We start from the raw sequence: 24,636 nt of genomic DNA, 5'->3' as shown, positions 1-24,636 counted from the left end.
CTCTCTGATTGGCTGGAGATCAGCAGCTTCTCTGGTTTCGGGTCATCGCTCCGTCTCGTCGTGTTTGAGGCGTGTGGATTGGCGGTGAGAGCACAGCGGGCTCTCCTTCTGTACTTTCATACGGCGAGCCCGGGACTCGCGGCGAGGTCATTCATTAAACATGACCGTCTAAAAATAAAGGCCTCCTCCTTTCACCAGAACGGCGCTCTTTAATCTGGGCCAGAGCTTCGAGTGGTTTGCATCAGCACACGAGAGGCGACACGAGAGACAAAGAGAGACAAAGAGGGATGTTTCACAGCGGGAGGAGGAGGAGGGCGCTTCATCTTCACAGTGACCGGCCGCTGGATTTGTACTTCAATGGGGACGCAGCGCGACCTCTGACCTTACTGTGTGGAAATCAAAGGCTTAAATTCATTTTGTTTCTCAGCACACAGCAGAGGATTCATTACAGCACGTTGATGTTGGCACATGAAAGAAAACCTGGATTTACAGCAGACGTGTTCATTATTCAGCTGTCGGCTCTGTTTTTAGTCTTTATGCTGAAACATCTTAAATACCTGCTGAGGACTAAATCAGACTCAATCAGACTAAATCAGACCAAATCAGTCTAAATCAGACTCAATCAGACCAAATCAGACTCAATCAGACTAAATCAGACCAAATCAGTCTAAATCAGACTCAATCAGACCAAATCAGACTCAATCAGACTAAATCAGACCAAATCAGACCAAATCAGACTCAATCAGACTCAATCAGACGCTCACAGAGGGAAAATCTTTGTGTATTTCACTTAATGACAAACTGCTTTCCCTTTACTTAAAAACATGTTTGCATGATAACAGATGGAGGTCCGTGAGAGAGCGCAAACTTCCACAACACCAGCGGTCCCACCGGCAGCGTCATCGGGACTGTCAGGATCCTGTAATCAGCACAAATACTGTAAAATGCATTTGTGGCAAAAATGCACCTGAGTCCAGTTTCAGGTTGGGGCTGCTGCCCAGGGCCGTGACACAGAACTCTGGGGCCATGGTCACAGAGTCTCTGTGGGCCCCCTTCACCTCGTTCATCCAGCTGTGCGGACAGCTGCACTGATTATTAGGACATGAACTGTTAACTGCTGACAGATCTGTAGCATGTCCATGAGTCTCAGCACATTTTGACCTCCTCTGTTTTTACCATAGAGCCGTTCACAGCTTAACCACGGTTACACGTGTTTTACTTGGATTATTGAGCTGAAGAATGAATTCTTTTCTTTGTTTTCATTGAATTTTTTATGATTCCTGTGAGATAAAAAGCTCTAAAAATGTGAAGTCTGTTTTCTAAACCTTTCCTAACACTCAGTCCTCATCCTTCCCATCAGCCTCAGAGCAACCTTCACTGTCCCTGCTTCCATCATCCTGCAGCACTCAGACATCCAGATCATCACGGCACATCAGAATAACTGTAAACAGGGACATCTCAGGCCCTCCAAGGTATGGAGGCCCATCTCCACCACCACTTCCCCTGCCAGTGGCGGACTCCCTCAGACATTGGTGCATTGGTGGTTCTTTGTGTCTGGGGATGGGTGTCCGGGTACACACCGGCTCACTCTGCTTATCGGGGCCTGGAGCCTGGGGCTCGCTCGGGCCACTTCGGAGGTGGGGTGCCCCCGGCCTCTCGGCCTGGGGCTCGGTCACTCAGGCGCAGCTGGCTGCCGGCGGAGCTCACGGGCGCGTCACTGCAACTCCCCCTGGCTTCTGCTCCGCGGCTGCTGAGTGAGCCCTCATCTGGGACTCTCCTCAGCTCTTACTGGGACAGTGGCGCGGCTGCCCCTCTGTTGGTCTTCCATGGTCTCTTGTGTTCTGGGGGCCTCTGGATGTCTGGAGTTTTGATCTCCTCCATACCTGCTTCATGCCCTGGAGGACGGGGCTGTGGCCCCCCCACACCCTCTAGCAGATCATTACATGAAGGAACCTTTTAAAAACAAGCGCGTCCATGCTCACAGGTGTACACACGGGTGATCACACACACAAACTACACCCTTTTTGGCTTCTACCTCAAAGCACACTGTGTTCTGTTGATCTTATGTGCTACACAATAATGTTTAACATTTAGTATTTACTGTCATATTCCCATATATCATTGTGATGCTGTTTATTCTATTGCTCTTGTTCTTTGCTTGTTTTCTCTTTTTTCTTTCTCAGCAGGTGACCCAGGTTTTGTTGGTTTTTGCACTTTATCCCCGTCCCTCTTCCTCGCTCTTTTTCTTTCCCTCTTTCTTTCTCCTGTTTCTTTTCCCCAGTCAAGTCTGTCCCGTGTTCAGCAAATGAAAATAAAATAAACAGTAAAAGGTGAATCATTTGGTCCATTTGGTAAAGTAAATCCGTTGGGCATCTTTCTTTACCTTTAGACAATAATTCTGATGAAAAAGAGCCAAACGGGACAGGCAAAAAATAAATAACTGTAAACAATGTCATTATCTTTATATGGAGTGAACTTTAAATATGTATCCAGATATTTTTATGTTTCTGAAACCGTAGCAGCAGAGTTCCCGCGCTGTGGGCGAGCAGGTGTATCTGCAGCGATGTGATTGATGTTTTTATTGTTTCTGGGACGATATCGAACCCACGAGTTGCAGACGTCACACGGAGCAGAGTGATGGTCCTGCAGATGTAAGCTGCTGATTCACTGATGCAGAGAGTGTACACGGGTACGCCAGTGTGCTGCCTGTGCTTCATCACAGTGAACTAAAGCTAAGGAAACACATGTGACTCCCTGCACACATTCCTCTTTGCTTCTTATTGAATCAGGAAGTGCTGTCGCTGTGATGTTAAATGTCCCGTTACCTCAGAGCAGGTCTGGAGACAGTGAAGCTGAAGGCTGCCTGATGTCAGCAGATCTCACAGCTGCTGATAGCCAGACCATCCTTAGCCTGTTCGCTGTTCTTCCTTCAGAAAGCCTTCCATCACGTTGCCTTCTCTCCTTTCTCCCTTTTCTTTTTTGATGCTCTCTTTGGGAAAGCCGTGACTCACAGTGTCCATTAGCACTCAGAGAATAAATGAGCTGTGCTGTAAAGGTCAGTGTGAGTGCGGTGCAGTAAGCCACTGTATGAGCTCAAAGTGGGGTCAGCCTGATGCGTTCAGGTTATTTAGGACAAATTACTGAGAAATAAAATAATACAAACAACAGCAAAGTGGGACTTACACTTGACCTCCTCGCCACTGGCGCTACAACCACATTAAATATGGACGTAACCCTCTCGGCGTCGTCCACCGGGTTGTTTTGGCAGCTGCCGTGTTGTTTGTTTGGACTCAGCAGTGATCGTGTTTGGATCACTGCTGCTGCTGAGCGCCGTGTCAACACCTGCAGTTCCTCTAACGTCCACCAGAGGCTCCAACAGTGAGTCCGCATGGAGTCATGTTAAAAACTTAGAGCAGAAATAAACGTGTTTACAGCCTGATACAAAACGGTTTCAGTACTTCCGCTTCGTAACACCTGTACTGCCATAACTCACCTGTTTAAATTGTATTAAGTCATAAACCTGCATTGTTGGGGGCGTGGTCTCTTTGATTGACAGCTGGATGGCGACACAGGCTTGACCTCAGCTCACCCCTGACCTGGACCTGTGGACTGTGTTTGGGCAGTTGGAGCATCCATCCACTGTTTTAACAGCTTCATCAGCTGCGGGAGGGTGGAGCCCATCATGTGAAGCACAGGCTGGCTAACGGAGCCTGATGGGGTTGTTAACATGTATGTAAGTGAGCGCACATGTTAGGGAGAACATGCCATCTGCACACAGCATCCATTCATCCTTCTTCTCTGAACTCAGTGAGAACTGAGTGAAACACAGAAGCCTGAAGCAGCCGCTGCAGATGCTTCAGGCTCTCTGAGCATCAGTGAGTTCACAGATGCAGGTAAATGGGTCGTCCAATAAGAAGCTGCCCAAACCAAGGTGTGCCACGCCTTCAGAGACTCGTGCTAATACAGGAGTGGCTCGATGGACAAAACGCCAGTTTTACCAGGTTATAATTAAACCTTGAACACAAAGGAGACACAGTGAGAGTCCTCGGGGCGTTTTGAATTCTCGCCTCTTATTTCAGCTGATTTATTTTTAATCCTTCCTATGATCTACATTTTCTTTATCTCATTGTTTTCCACGTGTGTTTGTTTTCGTTTCTATTTGGTTTAAATAAAAACAGAAGCCTGACTCTGTGTTTTCATCCATCTGTCCCGCTTTCACCTCCATCTCCTGTCACCTCTCTCTGCTTTCCTCAACTTTCACTCCTCTTCCTTCCTCTCACTTTCCCCCCCTTCACAAAGTTTATCCCCCCCGCTGCCTCTTCCCTGCCTCCTTCCCTCCTCCCTGACCCTCCTCTTCCTCCTCCTTGGCCTTGTAGGTGAGCTGCATGATTGGGCGGCAGGTCGGAGGGGTAGGCTTTTGGAAATCACATGGTTTACGTTTCCAGCTCCCTGAGTCGCCATTTTGGAGGAAAGTTTGGGAATTTGTAGACCTGGGGAGGTGCTGGAGAGGGAGAGGAGAAGGAGAAGAAGAAGAAAAGAGGAAAAAGGAGGGAGGAGGGATTTCACAGAAGTTTGACACGAGTGCACGTCGCAGGCGGGGACACGGCGGAGCGGTGCGGACCAGTGCGGGATAAGTGAGTGTAGGTGTGCCGCCAGCCTGGCTTTGAAGTTTTTTTTTATTTCTGGACGAACCCGCAGCGCTCCGGAGCCGCTCCTCCTCCACCCAGCAGCAGCGGGCAGCTCATGCATGCGCCGCCTGCACAGCAGCGGGTGTTTCCCGGACTTTGGCACACTGCAGGTCCCGCTCGGTCCGAGCCAGATCTGCACTTTTCGGAGCCAGCTCCAGAGTCAGCCTGCGCGGTGCACGCCGGCGCACACAGCCTCTCCGGCGGGGAACTACATCTGTGAGAGTCGGCAGCTCAGCGGAGCTTCACTTGTTAGCGGGACTGCTGGCTGAGCCGTCCCCGGAGGCTCGCTGTTGTTGTGCCAGTCTGCCCCCCGACGCTCCGTCCGGAGGGCTTTTGGCTCGGAGGGATTTTCTTCAGCCCTGACTTGGAGCGGTGACAGCGGCGGGTTTATCCGGCGGAACCGCGAACAAAAACCGTCCTGTGTGAGGACTGCATGCGGCTGAGGCGGATCTAGCCGAGCCAGACCACCACCATGCCAGTGAGAAAGAAAGGTAAGCCGCTTTCACTTCACATATTAACTAGCAAGCTAGCAGGCTAGCCGTTCAAACTCCGGCTGCTCCTTCGTTTTTAAAGACACACAGGACTCGAACAAACACGGGACACGCAGCGGCTCACACGCCACACGAGCCGAACACGGCCCACACGGCTCGCTTTGGCCCTGCTGAGCTGAGCGGAGCCGTGCCAAGTCAGGTGAAGTCAGTTAAAGTAGGAGCTAGCCGGTTAGCCACTGCTGCTAACCAAGTTGTAAATGGGGCACCTTGTGTGGAGAACTAAAAATAAACTCTAATATGAATAAAATATTCACCTCGTCCTCAGCAGTCAGCGCGCGATTTAGGAATATAATGAACTGTAAAAATTTAGAAAAATATTCTGAGTTAGTTTACACGTTATTAACCGTGTATAACTGTACTGTTATCCCGGGAAAAATAAAGATTGTGCCCGGGGCGGTGGAGGCAGTGAGTTAAAGAAAAGCCACTTATTTAAGTCAATGAAAGATTCACCTCGTTCCCAGCGCTAAGTACACATTTCATGAACTAGATGAACTGTAAAAATTTAGAAAAATGTTCTCATTTAGTGAACTCATTCATAAGTACGGAGACCTCCACTTTAATCCCAGGAAAAATAAAGATAATTTCAAAAGCCTTGCAAATGGTGCGTCAAATGCCTCCTAATTATCCATAGTAATTATGTTTAGCCTGCCTCAGTATGAAAAGACAAGAAACATTTTAATGATCGTTTTTTTTCTGCAAACTGCAAAAACAAACCTAAACTGTGCCATCAGTGTGGATGAGTCACTGCACAAAGTATTCAGTGTTTCAGTGATTGCAGTTCAGGTACAGCCCAGTCTGAGCTCAGGTGGGCTGCACCAGCAAAACCACTGCAGTTTAAAAAACGTTGCTTTTATTCAGTGTAAAAGCCTGAACTACGAAGACATCACTGCTGTATTTGTCCCTCTGCATTAAAAACCTTCACCGGTGGAGATTTTCTAACCAAACAGCAGCATTTTGTGCCTTTAACAAATATTTAAATATAGAAATATTAAATCCACACACACCCACTCCTGAGTGAAACGACACGGACATAAAACGTGTGTTTTATTGGAAAGTGTGAGCTGTTAATCACTGTCTTGAATAGGACCGTGTCCATTCTGGTCCTCGGGCCACATATTTGACAAACCTCATGCAGCTGAAGGACATCAGCTGATACTTAAATGAAGTCTTTTAAAGTTGGCAGCTTCCATTGTAGCTCACACCACATAACGCACCAGCGTTCACCATCGTGTATTTAAGCTCCACGTTTTAGCGCTCACAGCGACGCGCGCAGATATGTTGATCTGGGTCAAACCTCAAAAACCGACACTAACGGAGAGAATTTAATTTAAAGCTGTTAATTGGCTGAGGTAATTTTCTGCTGTTTAGAAACTGACATGTGGGCTGTGAGGTCAGCTGTGAGGTCAGCTGTGAGGTCAGCGTATCAGGCTGAAGCATCAGGTCAGCTGAGGGTTTGTAGGCCGTCACAATCTGTCTCAAACTTTCACTTCCTAATAAACCAGAAGACGGAGGAGTGTGATATTAAATGTCTTCTGCGCTGTGACACAAATCGCCTGGTTTATGTTTTATGTTGTATTTCAAGTTCATACTTTCAATTAATGTGGCTTTTAAAATGAGATCTGTGGCTTTCCACCTCAGCTACACAGTGTTACACCTTCTAACTCGGGCGTGTGTGCAGGTTTTCAGCAGCCCTTGAAAAGCTTTATTTCTTAAAGCTCTCGACCATAAAGTTATTAAAGTTGGTGTCTTTGATTCGAGAGGTCTTCATTCAGTGAAACATTCGCTCTGAGCTTGAGTTAGACAGTTTTTGGCGCTTTGTGAACGTAGACTTGGTTCTTTCCTGGATGTTATCAGTGAACAGGACCCCGAGGCTTTGTGTTTCGGGCAGTTTAATGCTGGCAGAGTCTCTGAGACACACTTTGGCAGATATCAGGATCGTTACAGACACTCGAACATTCGTGAGCGAGGGGACATTTATCGACATCGTGTTTCTTTCATCACGTCACTTTCGTGATGGCTGAATGTTCAAACGCGTATCGATAAAACCGTTCAGTCACACAGGCCTGGAGACGGGAAAAATAGTATTCCTAAACTGACCAATCCAACGTGACGAAGCAACCACAACCATGTTTCCGGTGCAGCGTCCTCTCTGTGACCGACTGCGACACCAGCAGCCTGCCGCCAGCACTTCCAGCTCCACGTTGTTTTATGGTTTTGATGGTTTTATGTCTTAGTCGGAGTTTTCTCTGCTGGTTCCAGCGTGAGCCGAAGGATTCAGGCTTCTTGCCTAAATTAGGCTTGAAACAACAATAATGAAACCAAGACCAGAAGCAGGACGCAGCGAACTGCCAATTCATCTAAATCAGTGCTGACGGAGGCGAGAGGCCCAATGCGCCGCCTCCTCGGGCTTTGTGTGTTTTATTTACAGGCGAGACTCACAGCCAATCAGCAGCAGGCATGAATCAAAGTGAGAGAGCAGGTTAATGATGGTAGAAACAACAATGTGATGGTAAATGTGTCGCTGTGTGCATAACTGTCCAGGAAGCTGTCTGTGTGAGGTTCTTCTGTCCTGTAAATGATCCAGTTAATTAGAAGTCGTAAGAGTCACATGACATCGCTCAACAATAACGACCTCGGTAGATTCCTTCGGGTTCTGACTTCCTGAAACTCTGCGCCGAGCCGACGCTCTCGCTGCCGTGCTGCAGTCACGCACTGACCTTTATTTAAAGCTGATTCACCAACAAGTAAACCAGCAGAAATGTGACCATCCAACAGGGTTACAGTCAAAGTCCTGAATCTTCTCCACGTCCAGCTGCAGCGATGTTACGCTGTTTGCATGTCTGTGATCGATCGGTGTTATTGGACGATGATCTGCATTAAAATGATCTTTAGTTGAAGCCTCGAATTTAAAACAAAGCTCTGAATGAAGCCTTCGGGTCATGGTTTGAGTCGACTTTCTATTTACTACTTTCAGCTTAATCATTTTATCAGATTTGCTTTGGTCTGAATGTGACTGTCAGCAGCAGACATGTAGTAAATCTGTCCTTAATGCTTCCCTCTGAGCCGAGCCTGATACTCTGACCTTTATACTTATCCGCTGGGGAGAGGCCTCTTTAACTCATTTATACTCCTTTAAAACCTGCCCGCAGTCTTAAATGCATGCATGTTTGGATTTTTAAAGTATTATTTCCCTCTCCCGGTGCGTGCTGGCTGCCAGTGCAGCTCAGCGTTTCAGCACAGAGGGATTATTTGTGCCCGTCTGACGGTTTGAAGCAGCCCTCTGCTGCCATCTTGTCTCAGATCAGTCCTCGTTAGTCGCTGAGCCTCGGCTCTGTCGTATCCCCGGCTCACCTCTCTCGCTGCTTCCTCCTGTTGTACAGACGCACAGCGAGCGCTGCAGCTGCTGGAGCAGTACCGGGCCAAGCTGAACCACACCGAGGACCGGCAGCTCCGACACTCCATCCAGAGGGTCATCGACATCTTCCAGAGCAATCTCTTCCAGGCTCTCATAGGTACGGTCGCCTCTCTGACCACAGAACACCTCACACGGTTACCACACATCCTGGAAACAGGACGTCTCTAGTCCTGGAACATAACCCTGGAAAATAAGGACCTGGCCTGATAAAGGTTTCACATCACAAGAAGCAGTCTTTGTACTTCAGCAGTTTGTCACAATCTTGACATGAGAACACTGAGCTTATCTGTAGGTGACACAACCACAGAGTTATTTAACCCTTTAAGCCCATCGAAGCGCGCACGCTCCCATTTGTGTACACAGCACATAAGCTAGCGCAATCATTTTTTTTTTTTTTTTTGCATATGAAACCGGAGGAGTTGTACTTGCATAACATGCATTCAACTTGTCCCAGGTCGCAGTTTCCTTTTACATATGGCTTTGCAAAAATCGCATAAAAAGCGCTTGTGACATCAAAAACATCACAATCCAGAAGCGCGCTGCTGATCCCATCAGCTGTTCATTGTTTTTTTTGGTTTATTTTGATGCACATGCTGTTTTTCTTTGCAAATTGTGCACAATAATGTTCATTTTAGTTTTTGCTGCAGTTTATAAAAATGAGTTTGCCTCAAAAATGAAACTGAAGATGCTCAAAATAAATTTCCTGTTGTTGGAAACTATTTTGTGCAACGTTTGCATTTACAGGTTTGAGGGATAAACCTCTGAAGTTTCTGTAAGGACAACGATTTTCAATTTTGTTGTAGTTTATTGCACTTTTTTGCAATTTATCTAGTTACTGGTGGACTTAATCGTTACATCTTATTAAAATTTCCGATATAACGGTTGTAGTAATGTATAACATTACTCCCAAAAATGTCTCTACAGCATCTAAAAATATTAAGATGAGCTCTGGTGGACCTGGGTCTATGGTGGGCTTCCAAACCTGAGAAGAGTTTTGGGGTATTTTTGGTATTTCTTGTTCACATGTTGTGTAAAAATGTGTGTTTACATCATGGATCTGAAGATGTTTCAGTGTCTGTTTGCCATCTGATGTGTCATCAATCCTTATTATTGTTGTCATTATTATGATGATGATGTTATGGAGGCACTTTTGCCACGTTCATTGTCCTCCTCAGTGTCAGAGCTGTTTGATGAGTCACGCTGAGGTTTCCACTAACAAAGAGCTTTTAAAGGATTTGTTGTTTTGTGTTTTATTAAGTGAACAAATATCAAACAGCTGAGTCGGTCTGCAGCGCAGACCGTTATTGACGGTGACGTTTCCCTGAGCTCTGATTCAGCTCTGCGGGTGAAAGTCAGAGACAGAACGACACGGACGGGAGGAGCAAAGCAACAATGCAGATCAGTGTTGGGTCCTCGCAGCATCGTTTGCACATGTGCAGCTCGTTCGTGTCCAAGTCAGCTGGCCTGCAGTTAAATGAACGCGCTGCGGCCGCTCGCTGAGGAAAGTAGACCCAAAACATTACACACGAATGAAATGTGAGCCACACATGAACAGCATCCCTCACACACCGCGTCTGATTGGACCGCTCTGACCACGTCCACGTAACCGGAGTTGATTTTTGAGCTCTAATGTGGAGAAAACCACTAATTAAATCCTTTATTTAAAGTCAAATATCACATGATAATTATCACTGAAGCGATAATGTGCTTCCACCTGCAGGTGACCTCTGACCTCGTCACGTTTGTGGGTCTGTAGGGTAGAAACGGCCTCGTGACTCGTGGCTGCCTCTGCTGTGAGGCGTCACAGTGGGGCGAGAGGCCGTGAAGTTTGTGTTCGTGTGCAGAGCTGTTTTCTGTAGACTCGCACAGTTTTACTGGATCAGGGTCATCATATATCAGCTCTGCATTGTTGCTAATTTACCACCTTAACAAGCCGACCTGCAACAATTTAGCTGCGACTAAACCCTGAAAACTGAGTGCAGCCTGAGACGTGTCCACATTCATTTCATCCTGACATTATGCAAAGCGATGAAATCAAACAGACTGATGCTGCACTGAAACCTTGTTGGCTGATAAGATGTTTATGCTTATTGTGTCATCAGCTTTGTGCTGATACATCTTCAACTGTGTGATGAAGAGCTTAACGACTGATTTCAGTCCTCTGATGACCCGTGTGAAAGAATCGCGGTGACATTGTCGCTTTTGGCTCCAAAACAATAACTCTCTGTGCTGCGGGAACATTTTTTATTTTTTGTTACAAAACTCGTATTTTGCTTCGTTTGAAAGGCACCTCTGTCCATCACAGAGCCGCTCCTTCACCTCTCCCAAAAAGTCCACGTGCACTCGTGGTTCAGTTTGGCTCGAGATGATGAAAATAGCCTTTGATTAAAAAAAGAAAATCCGTGTAGAGCGAAAGCTGTGAAATGTGCCCGACTCCCTGCGTCCTGCCCTCAGGGTCACCTGGGTTCCCTCTAATTTTCGAGGAGATCCTGTTAAACTAAACCAAACCTGCTTTTTGTCCGTCGGTTTTCCACGGAGTCACATCCTGATACTCTGAGCCAACTCGGCCGGAGCAGCAGGAGCTCAGCTCTGAGTGACCGAGCCCAGACACACAACACAGATCACAGTTAATACAACGTGGGTTTGGTTCTTGAGCAGCTTCTGTTCGCAGTCCGAACATCAAAGTTTAGATTGACCGTGTCACACCGACGCCTCCTCCGTCCATCCAGCATGGATGAACCCAAAGTGTCACGTCTTTCACAGGGACGCCAGGTTGACGTGACTCACGAGCTTCACATAATCAGCTGTCAGGCTGTGATAATGAGACGGCTGAGCTCCTAACGAGCTCCTGGCCGTGGACGTGTTTCTCCACAGTGCACCAGCGTGTCGGCCTCTGCTGTGAATATCGATTAGTTTTTCCTGCAGACGGTCGTTTCATTGAGAAAAACAACAAATCTGTTATTTAACTGTTCGCCTCTCCTCTGTAATTACGGCGAAGCAGAAGTCGCCCTGCAGGTTTGCAGATGTCTGCGTTTCTCTGATGTTCTGCCAGCGTCATGTTTCTCTGATTGGCTGTCGCCTCGCTGCCGGCTAACGGGACTCTCCGAGTAAACGCAGAAGCAGCTGCAGGGTTAACGGACGCCGAGCAGCAGGAATGTGGTCCGATGTGTTTGAGTTTCCCAGGAATGACTCGCTGAAAGACTCAAACACTGAGTGTGTTTGTGCTCCGGGACTCGGCAACAACAGGAAGTCTTTCTGGACGTTCGCTTTAACTTTTTAAACTTTCAGGCTTCGGTGCTGCCTTTCTGTCGGCTCACACGGCTCTGAGTGGGCAGGAGCAAGCTGTTTGTAGAGGTCACCCTCAGTGTCCTGCTGCTGCATCAGTTTGGACAGCACTTTCACCTCCTTATCATAAAGCAGCAGACAAAAGCGTTCAGTTTGAAGCCGAGCATCACCATCTTTGTGTCACGAGGAAAGAAAACTGTCACAGATTAGTCTATCGTTCCTCCTCCGTGTTTCCTCCTTTCATCAGCAGGAAGCTGAAATGCTGTCGTGTGATTGGTGTAAATATTCCTCAAGTATAATTCGAGCACGGCGGCTCGTTTCCCTCAGTCCTGCGTGTCCTGCAGCGCCGCTCTGTCTTCATCACTAATACATGAGTGGAGATCATCACTGGCCTGGATCCTGCCTTCCTGCGTCCTCCGCCTGCACGTTTGCTCTGCAGCTTACAGCCGAGTCACGCCACGCTCACGACTTTCTCATTCAGTGGGTGGAGGTGGTCTCGTCGCTGCTGGGTGCTCAACGTGCGATCACCTCCAGCTCCTCTGAGGATGTTTGTGTTCAGGTGTGAAGCAGAGGCCGAGTCTGTGGTCGTGGTTTCAGTCTGAAAAGGGTGGAGTCCCTGCTCCAGGGCGGGGATGAGCTGCTGCCTCAGGTAGAGGCGGGTTGGTGGACGCTCTCCTGATCCGCTGTGATTAAGACAGAGCTGAGTGTGAAGGCAGAGGTGCTGATTTCCTGGTCGATGTTCCTAAAGAGGAGGAAATAATGGCCGGTGTTAGAGGCAGAAATGAGCTCGTGTTCTTAGAGAGATGAGCTGAACAGGAGCCTGTTAAGGTGGACTGACAGAGATCATGTGTCCTGTATGTCGCTCTGCACGTCCAGAGGAGCTGGAAGATGTGGCTGATTAGATGATGTTTGAGTCTTTATGGCATCAGAAGAGTTTTCCTCGTCTTCATGTGTCTCGTTTGAAACCCGCCTCATCTTGTGATGAACTCCAGCTCCTCCGTCATGCAGCTGGGGGTCCTCGTTCTGGTCGGTGTAGCGGCTCACCAACCAGTGCCTGCTGCAGGCAGAGAAGAAGAGAGGGTAATGGTCCCAGTCCAAGGTGGAGCTGAGCACGCCCAACCATGGAGCGAGACTCTGAAGAGGAACCTGAATCACATCGAGGATCAACCAACCAGAGACCGGCTGAGACTGCTGGGACAGGCAAACACTAGACAGGAAGTGCAGGGCTAGAATGACTAAGGGCTGAACTTTCAAAATAAGAGTGAGGAGATGACATCATTCTGTTGCTTGGATATAAAAATAGGAAGTGAAATGTAAACTGTGGTAGACGATGGCTGGACGAGCAGCCCGAGTAAAGTCTGTTTTTACGAAACATCTTTTTTAAATTTATTAATTTACAGTATGAGAATACAAAACTTTAGGTCAGCATGGAAGACATACACAGTCTCAACATCAGTATCTACTTACATCATGGTAATATTTAATTGTTCAGTACAAAAGGACTACACAATAAATTTTTCCCAGAGCTTCTTGAATTTCTCAAGCTCAAGTCTAAGGACAAAAGTAAGTCTTTCCATTCCAAAAATTTCTTCCACTATCCCAAACCACTGGGCCCGAGTTGGAGGGTCAGCCTTTAGCCATCTTCGGGTTTTGGCCTTTCTGCTGCTAGCCAAAAGTATTTTCAATAAATAATTATCTTTATGTGGAAGCGCCGTAGGTAAATTGCCAAGATACAACGTATCAAATGAATAGTCTATTTTTATCCCGACTATTTTGTGGCCACCTCCCCCCAATATGGCTGGATCCTTGGGCAGGCCCAGAAGACATGACAATGGTTTGCCATGGGGGTACCACAACCTCTCCAACATAGGCCCTGGCTCTGTGAGCCTGTTTGCCGAGCTGTGAATTTAGGAGTGATAAAAAATATCACAACATTTTTCCAACCAAACTCTCTTAAGGACCTTGAATTTGCAGTGGTAGCCTGAGACTCACATATTCCCCACCAGCTGTCCTCTGATATTTGTGAGCCTGATTCTCTCTCCCAGTTTTGCTTAATATACAATGTAGAGTGATTTTTAGAGGCTTGTATACTTCCGTATATTTTTGAGACCAACTTTTTAGAGTACTTTTTTTTGTATGCCTCTTGAAAGATATGAATTAGGTTGTATTCGTTTTCATCTCTGAATAGTAACGTCTTGTTGTAATAGTCTCTAACTTGCAAGTATCTATAGAAGTCATGCTTTGCCAATCCGTATGTATCTGAAATAGTTTTATAGCTTTGAAATCCCCCGTTTGTTGCTAGTGAACAAAAAGAAGTAATTCCTCTCAGTTTAAAGGTTCTGTTTAAAGGTCCCATCCAGCCTGGCAGGCACAAACTCCGGGTCATAAGCTATCCAATTCAAGGTCCTAGCCTGTTCTTCTATTTGTAGTTTCCTCACTACCCTGAACCGTAGTTTCAGGGTGAACTGGGTCAAATGGTTCAAATTTTTGTAAAAATTTTCAGCTTGGTTTTTATTTCCTAAAAGAGACTGTAATGGGAAGTCTAATTGAGTAATTTCCATGGTTTTCCATTTAGCTTCATGATTCGGGGAACACCAGTTTACCAGGGGTTTCAGTTGTGCAGCATAATAGTAATCTTGTAAGCACGGCAAAGCTCTCCCTCCCGTCTCTTTTTTCAGTTGCAACGTTCTGTACTGGACCCTCGGTCTTCTGCTGTTCCAGATGAACCGTGAGATCCATCTATCCCATTCGTCAAATTGTTTTTGGGGTATCTCCGGGGCAGTGACTGGAAGAGAGAGAGAATTTGTGGCAGAATGTTCATTTTAATTATTTCTATTCTATTACTCATATCCATGGGGAGGAGAGACCACCGAGTCAGATCTTTGTTGAGGGGCCATAATTGATTTCATAGAGTTTAGACATTTTATGAAACATCTTATCTGTGACACAAAGTGAGCTGCTGAGTATTTGAGGATTAAACCTGTGACGTGTTTTTGTTAGTCCTCCGTCACACTTCCTCTAATCTTAGCTCTTTGTTTTGGCTCATAGAAATAATTCCTGCCGGCTTTCTCCACACTCACGGGTCTTTGTGGGGTCTTGGTCACGCACACAAGCACCAAAGGTTTCCACATATTCAAGTCTGTGTTATCGTACTTCAAAGGAAATTAATTAATTTTTTCTTATTTATGGTAAAAATGTGATTCCTGCTGCAGTAAACGAAGCCCTGCTTTGAGTGATTAAAATATTTCCCGCTGATTTTCCTGTTGGGGGAACGCCGACGTTTCCCCCGACGACGGCTCGGTTTTGATCTGGTTTCAGATCGATAAGCTCGGAGCCGAACGGATGGCGTGTTGCTGACAGACGTTCTCCGTCTCCGCTCTTTATCTTCATCAGATTATGGCAGCTGCAGCTTATTAATGTTGATTCTCCGAGTTTCATGCAAAGCGCCTGTTTAATGAGCTTTCTGCAAGCCGCACTGATCAAAGTTAATTTGTAATTTTAAAGACAAAACATTTTGTTTGGAGAAGTCTTCACCACTGAGACCATCGTGCAAAAATAATTGGACCCAGCTGTATTCATTACGTTTCTTTCTGACTGACATTAATATTTAGGTGGTGTGGAAGGATACTGGTGTAGTAGATGCGTAGAAAAACGTCGAGTCAGTTTATATCAGGACAAAAGCCTCAAATCCTGGTTTTAATCGTTTTAATAGTTTGTTTTTTAGTATTTATTTATCTATTTATGTGTGTTTTATGAAGGGGGCTGTGAAGAGTTCCTTTTGGGACATCGGGGCTGACGTGAGATGCTCTGTGGGTCGGTGTGTGTCTGTGTTTTGTCCATCTTTCCTCTGATTGGCTGCCCCTCGTAAACAAAGCATTTGAAGAGCGGGTTGGTGGGGCGACTTAAAGGGGTCGTCACCTGTTCATTTGCAGCTTCATATTTGTCTTCTTGGACACTCCTAGGGTAGCTTTGCATGTTTGTCTTATACTGGGCAGCCAATCAGTTCATCCCTACATTTAAGCTAACTTTATTCTCATTGGCTGCCCCTCGTAAGAATGTGGATGGGGCTTCTGAGGTGAGCTTTGCTCGTACTTTCACTCGCCTCATCATTAGAAGCTTGAACATTCCCACGAGAACAGCAGATACGTGACGGGAAGACGAGAAAACTGCGTCGACAAAAGGCTGCAGCTTTGCTCAGCGCATGAATCCCAGTATAGAAGACGTACGCCTGCGGTTTTAAATTACAGCGGCTCGAGCAGAATTATAACCCGGTATGATCTTATAATCCACAGAGAGGTCAAATGCTAGATCAGGAGCTGCAGTGTTGGATTAACACTCTCTGTGCTGCTGAATGAGTTTTCTAACGTGGCTCTTTACAGGGAATTTCCTCAACTTATAAATAAATAAATGAGTGGAGAACAATGGGGCGGGTGGTGGGGGGCACGGGGATGTCTGGCAGGGAGTTTTGGGTCCTGTGCAGGGAAGGATCTCACTAACCGACCCCCACTGAAGACCTGCAGGCATCACGTCCTCCACAGACAGAGTTGTACTTCCTCTTTGGGACGTCTAGACCAAAATACTTCATTTTGCTCTACAAGGGCCTGATATCCACTTCCAAGGACATTATGCTGCCACTGTGCTATCAAAATTTAAAACCAATGTCCTCATATGTGGATCTCAGGTAATTCTTTGTTTTGACATTCATCAGGTCCCAATCAGCCCAAATAGCAAAGGAAAAATAAATATGCATGCCATGAACGAGTTCGGGTCTTAGGAGGTTAAAGCTCTGTCATCCACAGCAGCGAGTGAGTTTGGACAGAGTCGAAGCTGCTGCAAAGAGGTGCGTTTGATTCATAACACAGCACAAAGGAAACGAGCAAGAAAATAAGTCAGTTTGTCCGGATTGTTTTGCTAATCTTCAGAAGGAAAATAGTCATTGCATGTAGCAGTCATGTTTGTGGAAGTAACGTTAGCATGTGTCACGTGACCTCGGCATCATACAGACTTCCTGTGACGTCGTCTGTGCAGCGCGATGAGGAAACCTCGTGTTAATGAATAAAACTACCGCCGTGGGTTTCAGTCGTTCTCCACTCTTCACGCCGTTTCCCGTTTTCCTGCGGTGCTTTAGCATCGGTCAGAGAATCGGCTCCACCTGCCGTTTGCCTTCATCAACCAATCACCTCTCATTCAAGCAGCTGCGGGCCAATGAAACGAGTGCCTGCATTTGAGCTGGAGTTTACATTTAGAAGCTGAACTCTGCCGTCGTGACTCGTGACTTTAAGTAATAATCACCTTCATCCGTCTGACTGACGCTGCCGAGCTTCTTCCCAAACTCCTTCCTCTGGCTCTGCGTGCCCGAGGCCTGGGCGTGTTTGTCACGCTCACCCTGACGTCCCAGCATCCCTGATGAAAAATAGATTTCTGCCACACAGTTTTCCAATCTGCCAACCCCCCCTTCACCAAAAGGAGACGTGTGCAGCAGGCCGAGCATGGTGTAATCCCTCTGTGGACACGACGATTACCCCCGGTTCATAATCCACCCCCCACCCCCGCCGCCGCTGATTTGCAGAGAGCGCGAGCCGCCAGCTTCAGTCTGTTTTCCTTCTCATTCTTTCTGTTCAGACCGGCTTGATTCCTCCGTCAGAAACAGATGGCGTCCCGCGAATCTTTTCAATTTAATAAATCAACATCGGGTTTTCAGCCCAGAAGATTTGGATGTTATTCTGCCGCTCTGAACTCGGCTGCTTTTGGCTGCCCCAGAATTTAGGTTTCCAGCGCTGAAGGTCAAAACTGCGACTCATAATTATTATAATTAAACCAAGATATTCCCGCCTCAGAAAAGCTCAGGTGGAAGGAAAAGCATCCAACTTGTGTCACGTTATAAGATGTAAACTGTGGATTTTCTGAGTATTTCACAAACTGGAAAATGGAGCTTTGACAGACCAAAACTAAAGTAACTTAACCTACCAACCACTGTAGGTGAACCATGACAGTAGGACGGGGCAGCGAGATGTGCTGTAGTTTTTTAAAGTCACTCGGACTCTAACATCAACATCACGTTCCCAACAACACTGCACAGATTTTTGTTTCCTGGACTTTGAGTGGAAACATTTTAAATGCATCTTCTGTGTTTTATAACTGATGTGAGTTAACCCTTTAAGACCTTAAGAGCTTATCTTTATATTCTTACATGCTGTGGAGCCATTTGTGGGAGTATTTTAAGTAGCTATACAGCAACACAACCGTTATAGCCCAAATTTTGATAATATGTCTGCATTAAGTCTATAATAACTACATAAATTGCAAGAAAGAGCAATAAACTACAGAAAAGTTAAAATCTTTTTTTTTTGTTTTGGTTTTTTTACACATATATTTCTATTTAGAGAAATTTTATCCCTCAAAACTGTAAATACAAAAAAGTTGCACAAAATAGTTTCTAACAACAGCAAGTTTATTTTGAGTGTTTTCATAGTTTTATTTTTGAGATACACCAATTTTTATAGACTGCAGGAAAAATAAATATTATAATGCAAATTTGCCAAAAAACAGCAACACAAATAAACTATTTCCAGCAGCGCAATGTGAGTTCTAAGCATCCCAGAAAATCATGAAGTCAACATGAGTTTTAAAAACACCAGTACAGGCTTATAAGGCCTCGAAGGTTAAAAAAACTGCGTCACTTCCGGTTCAGCCAGGTCATGGCGGACATGGGATAGTTCGGGCTGACGTCTGTTCCAACGTAGGAAATGTTTTGAACAGCTGATCGGATCAGCAAAGCCTGTTTCTGGAGTATTATGTTTTTGTTGCTAGAAGGGCTTTTTATGCTGTTTTTACAAAACTATATGTGGAAGGAAACCGTGACCGAGGACAAGCTGATGGCATAAGATGTAAGTACAACTCCTCCGGTTTCATATGCAACAAAATTTATTGCACTAGCTTACGTGGTTGCAGAGCTACTGGGATTTAAAAATAGTTACACAAAACGGAGCGTGCTGCTCCGACCGGCTTTAAAGGGTTAATGTCGGTTTGCTTTCATCTTTGCATTGATGATATTTTAGGTTCCCTCCAGGAAAAAGTGTTTATACGTTTGGTTTGATGTGCTGCTTGTTAGCAGGAATAATGGAAACGATCGGAGTCATTGATCCGGGAATGTTTGGACAGATTGTGCCGTAGCAGGATTTGGCAACATCGGAGACCTGGTGTCCTCGCAGATGCAAAAAAGCCTGAAATACGAAATGTTTGTACAACTTTGAGTGAATGTGGAGCTGCTGAGCTGCTCCCGATCGCGTCGTTAGAAACACAGAGGAAACGTTTGCATCACCTCTCAGTTTATTGTGTGATAATTCTGCCCCTCCTTTGTTAAAGCCGTGAGGACCACACACTGAACACAGGAAATCTCCACGTCTTCATCTCCTCACACAGCTGCACATTTAACGTGTACGGTCACGTCTGTGAGTGCGTGAGTTTGTCCAAACCACGCCTTTATCGAAACCAGCTCGAGTCTGCTGATGTTTCTCAGCAGTCCGTTTGCAGGACCAGGTCTGCCTCAAGGATCCAGGCTCCTCTGATTGTGGTGGTTGTTGTTTGTGATTTGGGGAATAATTATGACGATGATGATGAAGCTTTATTTGTCACTTGCAGTTGCCTGCAGTGAAATCGGACCTCTTCAAACCAAACGTACATTACACAAACATCACGTCGGGTAGACGGGTCAGAACAGGTAGCATCAAGAAACACAATGAAATGTTCAGCACAACAAATTCTGACTGAAGCTGTGATAATTCAGCAGGTTTAAGAGGCCTCGGGCTGCACAGAGACGTGGGAATAACACGGCGCCGGCTTCTGAAGACGTGACGATATGTTGAGTCAGATCAGTTTTAAGTGAAGCTTTTGATGTTGCATTTATAATCTGGACCTCTGCGATCCTCCCGACGTCACTCACAGAGGCCGCGGTCAGCGAGTCAGAGTTCATGGGATGAAGCACACGAACACCCAACGACGTTATTCGGAGCATCGTTATGAAACATGAATCTGATTATTTCTCCTCAAACTCGAGCCCAGTTTCATCCTCTGGAAGCTGAGTGTTGTCGTTCCACTTGTAGCTGCACCGTGGTCACGAGGCAGCGCTCTTATTCTGAAACTACAGGAAGGTGTTTGTGAAATGTGAGTGTGGAGGTGCGTTTCTGTGTGCGATGGGAGAAACGAGTAGACGCACAGATTCACTGCCTTGTGTTTACATCACGATGTAACATGCTCGCAGTGTCATGTTCAGGCTTGTGAAACAGGTTGTTGTGGGTCGTTTTAAGAGTCGTGGTGTCGTTCCTGCAATCAGGAAACTTTTATGTGGCGTGTTTACTGTGCGTGGAACAGCTGAGAGACGCTCGCACACTGAACTACACGTTTGACGTGAGTCGTGTTTCACACACGTCCTCACACGTGCACGGCTTTGACTTTCAGCTGAGCAGCAAACCTGTTTGTTAGGCAGATGTGTGACACATTAAAGGAAAAACACCTGCCCACTCCACTGACACTGAGTGTTCATATCACAGACAGGCTCAAACCCCAAAATGTTTGGATGTTTATCAGTAAACACGAGCGGCTGCGGGAGAACAAAGGGATTTCTCATGATGTTAAAGCTGAAACGTATACGAGTGAGTTTTCAGGAGCACCTGAGACAAACAGTTTGACTCCAGCGATCAGTCGTCGTCAGTATTTCATCAGGTTCATCTAATATTTATTTTCTCGTCTTTCTGTTTCTGCTGCGACAAAGCCGACCCTGGATCGGCGACTCTAAATCTGCATGTTGGTCTGCGGCTGTTTCCGGGCTCAGAGTGAGATTCATAAACCTGGAGATGGTTTAAAGCGCAGCTTTGGCGAGAAGGTTGCGAGGAAGGCGAGCGATGCCGTGACCAACAGCGGCGGCTGAGAGACTCGTGTAAACGTTTCCTTTGTTCTTCGTCGTTTTCAAAAAGACTTTCCAGCGTTCTGCTTTTGTTTGTAGTCGTCGGTGGGATTTAGATTAATCCGCGTCTGATCTGCACTGCTGACCTCTGCGAGCTCTGGGTGTGGCCAGTTCATGCCGCTGCAGTGTGGTCGTGCTGATGGCGACTGCAGTCTAAACAGGCGTGGTCTTTTCTTAGAGCGGACAACAGACGCTGCTGTGTCCGACTCGCTCCAACTGGCTAATGTGATCACAGTCACTGGGCCAATTATCTGTCAGCTGGTTTTAATTAAATCCCAGTCCTGCAGGTCAGAAACGAGAGCTGAAGACGTCTGAGGAAACGTCCCACTGTGGAAATCTCAGACCTGTGGATTATGCACCGTGTACACGATTTATTAAACCTGATTAATAGATCAGTTTTTGCATTTAGGCCGATGATGTGCTGCTCTGCTTCCCAGTCACCCAGAGTTCCTCTGCCGTCCTGCAGCCGTCGAGCATTTTGGTCTCGGTCAATAATTAAATGTGGAGAGAAAGTCTCGGGTAAAAACAAAACTAAGCATCATCTTTGTGGTTAAGCTGCTCGGGTTTGAAAAGTTTCATGTTTGACTGAAATCAGGGAGTCTCTGCTGTGTTTTACTCTTTTATTTAAAGTAATGATTTGGTGTTTAAATTCTGAACCTTTCTTTGATTCCTGCTTTTAAAAAATCCCAGATTGCTGCCGTGTTTCCAGCTTCAGGGTCTCTGCGCTTCCTTCGTCTTGCAGACTGTTTGACAGCCTCTGCTGTGACCGCAGAGGCTGTCAAACACAAAGCTCTAAGTTGGGAAGCAGCTCGCTGGTTTCACTGTAAAACGATCTACGAGTCTCCCACAATTCCACAGAGGTCTCTCTGTTATTGGGCATCAATTCAGCGCCGTGTTTAAGGTCGTCCCCCGAGGACAGATGGACTGACAGCAGGGAAACCAGCGCTCTCACGGTCAGGTGACCCCGGATCCTTTCATTTACTCGGGCTCAGTTTGCACTGCTTAAGTTTAAAGAATAAAAAAGCTGCATTAAACCCTTCAGTGAAAGAAGCAGCTTAAGCTGGTTTAAAGTGCAGGTCAGTGTGTGCTCTCGATTAGACCTGTTAGTCTCCTCAGTTTAACAGTTTGGTTCATTTACAGAAGTCTGGAAACTAAATACTCAGTGAACATCCGTGTATTCAGTGACGTGACCTCGATTACTTCTGGCTGTTAAATTGTCGCACGCTCTCGACCACTTTGTTGGACTATATAAACCAGCTCTTCTCCTGCTGTGTGCGTTTGCTTCCACTAACCTCTGCCCACCAAAGCCATGTTCACCAGAGAAGTCTTTGAAAGAGTCCCGAAGGTAAATATTTGGTGTTTGGAGCATAACTGTCAGGAAAAAGTGTTTTAAAACCATTTTTGAGACATAATCAGAAACTTTTAAAAGAATTTTCCCTGAAAATCTGATCAGTGACTGCACATGGTGTTTACATCCCGGCACCAATGAAATTAAAGTTGCTGAGTGTGTGCTGCATGTCACAGCCTCTAGGGGGCGCTGGCTGGGAAAACAAAAGCAGACTTGACATTGAGCATCATTTCTGGTTTTTATTTCTCGTCATTCGTCTCCACATTTCATCGTTTAATCCTCTAGCCTGCTCATGGTGACCTCCACCTCCCTGTAATCCAACTTTGTCTTTCTATCTGTGTCTGTATTTGTTTAAATCTACGCTTTGTGCAGCATCTGGTCTCTGCAGGAGGAACTGCAACATGCTGCACACAGTGATGCAGGCCGGCGTTAAAATGTTATGATATCCTTCACTTTGTCGTCTTTAAAGGAACGGTCAGTAAATGTTATTTAGGTTAATAGAAAAAGTGAGTATGCTCATAAAAACAGATGCAACAGCATGTAGTTAAATCTGCCATTAAACTAATGCATCCACTAACAACTTATAATGAATCTGTTAAAAACACCGTCATGTTCCTCAGTCAGACTGGAGTTACCTCAGCCTGGAGGAACACAGTGCTACGGCCTCTCCCAGAGGAAAGAAAGCTGGATTTTTATCAGCCGGCAGTCTGCTGACATCGACTGGTGGAGGTTTTATCCTCTAACTTTAACTTCTCTCATTTCCAGCTCATGATTTTGATTCTTGAACTTGAGCTTTGCATGATTTTTTCCGCTAAGAATAATCCTTCTTTGTCTCAGTTCATTCCTCCTCCGACTGAAACAAGCTCCCTCTGCTCCACTCTGTGAGGAGGTGCACATCTGCTGCACTCTTCAGGATTATTTCACTCATCAATAACTTCTGTGTATTGGTCTGTTATCTTGTAACGATGTAACCTACCCCGGTGTTGATGCCGGTGTGTGGTGGTCGCGTCCTGGTGGTTTAGAAACAAACCAAACGCTGCAGCTTCGTCCCTCTGGCGCCCTCGCTGTTTGTCGTGGTTTCCTCACATCCTTTCTGATAGTTCCCAAGAATTACTGAGCAGGCCCGTCACAGGCGCTGCGTTGAGACGACGTGTAGTTATTCTTCCAGGGAGGTGTCGGCCTGCGGCTAATGACGTGTCCGCAGCGTGGATTTATCACAGAGTGTCAATCGCACAGCTTATGACTGTGGGGCTCAGTATCAGCAGATATCCAAAGCTAAAGTGTCTGTACGCTAGCTGAGCTTAAAGTCTGGATGGATCTCCACCGTCAAGTCTTTCACTAAGTGCCAAAGGTGTCACTGGTAAAACAGTCAGTGGGCTTCACCCTGTGGGGTCATGAGTGTGGGAGCCTGATGGGATCCAGCTGCTGCTGAGACTCTTCAGTTCGGGGCCAGGATGCTGCAGACGAACAGAGTTCACACAGTTGTGGAAACAAAGAGGCGACTTTGTATTTTTAGTTCTTGCATCAGCTTCTGCGCTGATATCTGAGGCTATTTTCAGTCATCAAAGGCTTTTACAGAAGCTGCAGTCAGAGAAAATCACAGCGCTCTCCTGCACTGATGTTGGCTCCATGTTGTTCTCAGTCATGTGACCGACCGGCCCACGAAGCACACCTGATGATAAATGTGATAATTCAGCCCGGTTCAGGGTGAGTCTGCAGGTTAGAGACGTTGCAGCTCCACGTGGCACTGCTGGTAGCCATGGTAGAGGCTTTTATTGTGAAAGAGCAGAGCATAGGAAGCCCCTGAGTGCTCAGAAAGAACGTAGTTTAGTTTGGACTGTTACAAAGCAGATAACACCGTCATTAAAGGCTGCAGAGGCAAAGAGCCCAGAGGCTGAGAAAACAGTGGGCAGGTTGAAAGAATAAAAGTTTTGATGTTTGTCTGTGAAAAGCAGTCGTGTTTCTTTGTGCTGGGAAAGCAGAGAAAGGTCTGTGGGGGTGGGTCAGGATGCAGGTGGGTTGCAGTGGGTAAGATGGCGAGCAGAGCTGGAAGTTTGAAGGTGATCCGCTGCCTGTCGACAGGCGACGGTCTGCAGAGGTGGAGCCGGAGCAGCTTTTATTTGATTGGTTCGGATTGTAAATGTGGACCCAATGAAAGTTTCCAGTGGGTGTAAAAGTAGGAGACTTTATGGCGGAGCGGCTTTTTGTTTTATTTATAGCACTCGATGTGCCAAAGCTCCAAAATAGAGGCTGTAAAGCCTCCAGGAGCCTGGAGGATGTTTGGGATTCCTCATTAGTCATGATTCTGCTTCCTCGGATCGATCCAGGCGCTGCACTCGTTTTACATTTTTACTGAGCTCGGTACTTTCTGAGGTCGTTAGAAATCT

General features: G+C 46.3%; 1 protein-coding gene across 13 annotated transcripts in view; it reads left to right on the top strand.

Annotated features, from left to right (window-relative positions):
- The first annotated feature begins 4,387 nt into the window (after nt 1–4,387).
- The window catches only part of dlg1b (discs large MAGUK scaffold protein 1b), a 98,291-nt gene continuing 78,042 nt past the window's right edge, over nt 4,388–24,636 (top strand). For 6 of the 13 annotated variants that reach the window (XM_082513569.1, XM_082513576.1, XM_082513575.1 and 3 more), the window contains exons 1-2: nt 4,389–5,179; nt 8,620–8,751. In XM_082513569.1, the coding sequence (XP_082369695.1) occupies nt 5,161–5,179; nt 8,620–8,751 (151 nt within the window). In that variant the 5' untranslated portion in view covers nt 4,389–5,160. Of the gene's footprint in view, nt 5,180–8,619; nt 8,752–24,636 lie in introns of all 13 variants that reach the window. The other 7 variants (XM_082513568.1, XM_082513567.1, XM_082513566.1 and 4 more) reach the window with 2 other exon arrangements.

This window comes from Aulonocara stuartgranti (genome assembly GCF_965226115.1).
Source record: "Aulonocara stuartgranti genome assembly, chromosome: 18".
Taxonomy (NCBI): domain Eukaryota; kingdom Metazoa; phylum Chordata; class Actinopteri; order Cichliformes; family Cichlidae; genus Aulonocara; species Aulonocara stuartgranti.
The sequence above is the reverse complement of the archived record's forward strand: the minus strand, read 5'-3'. Positions and strand labels throughout refer to the sequence as shown.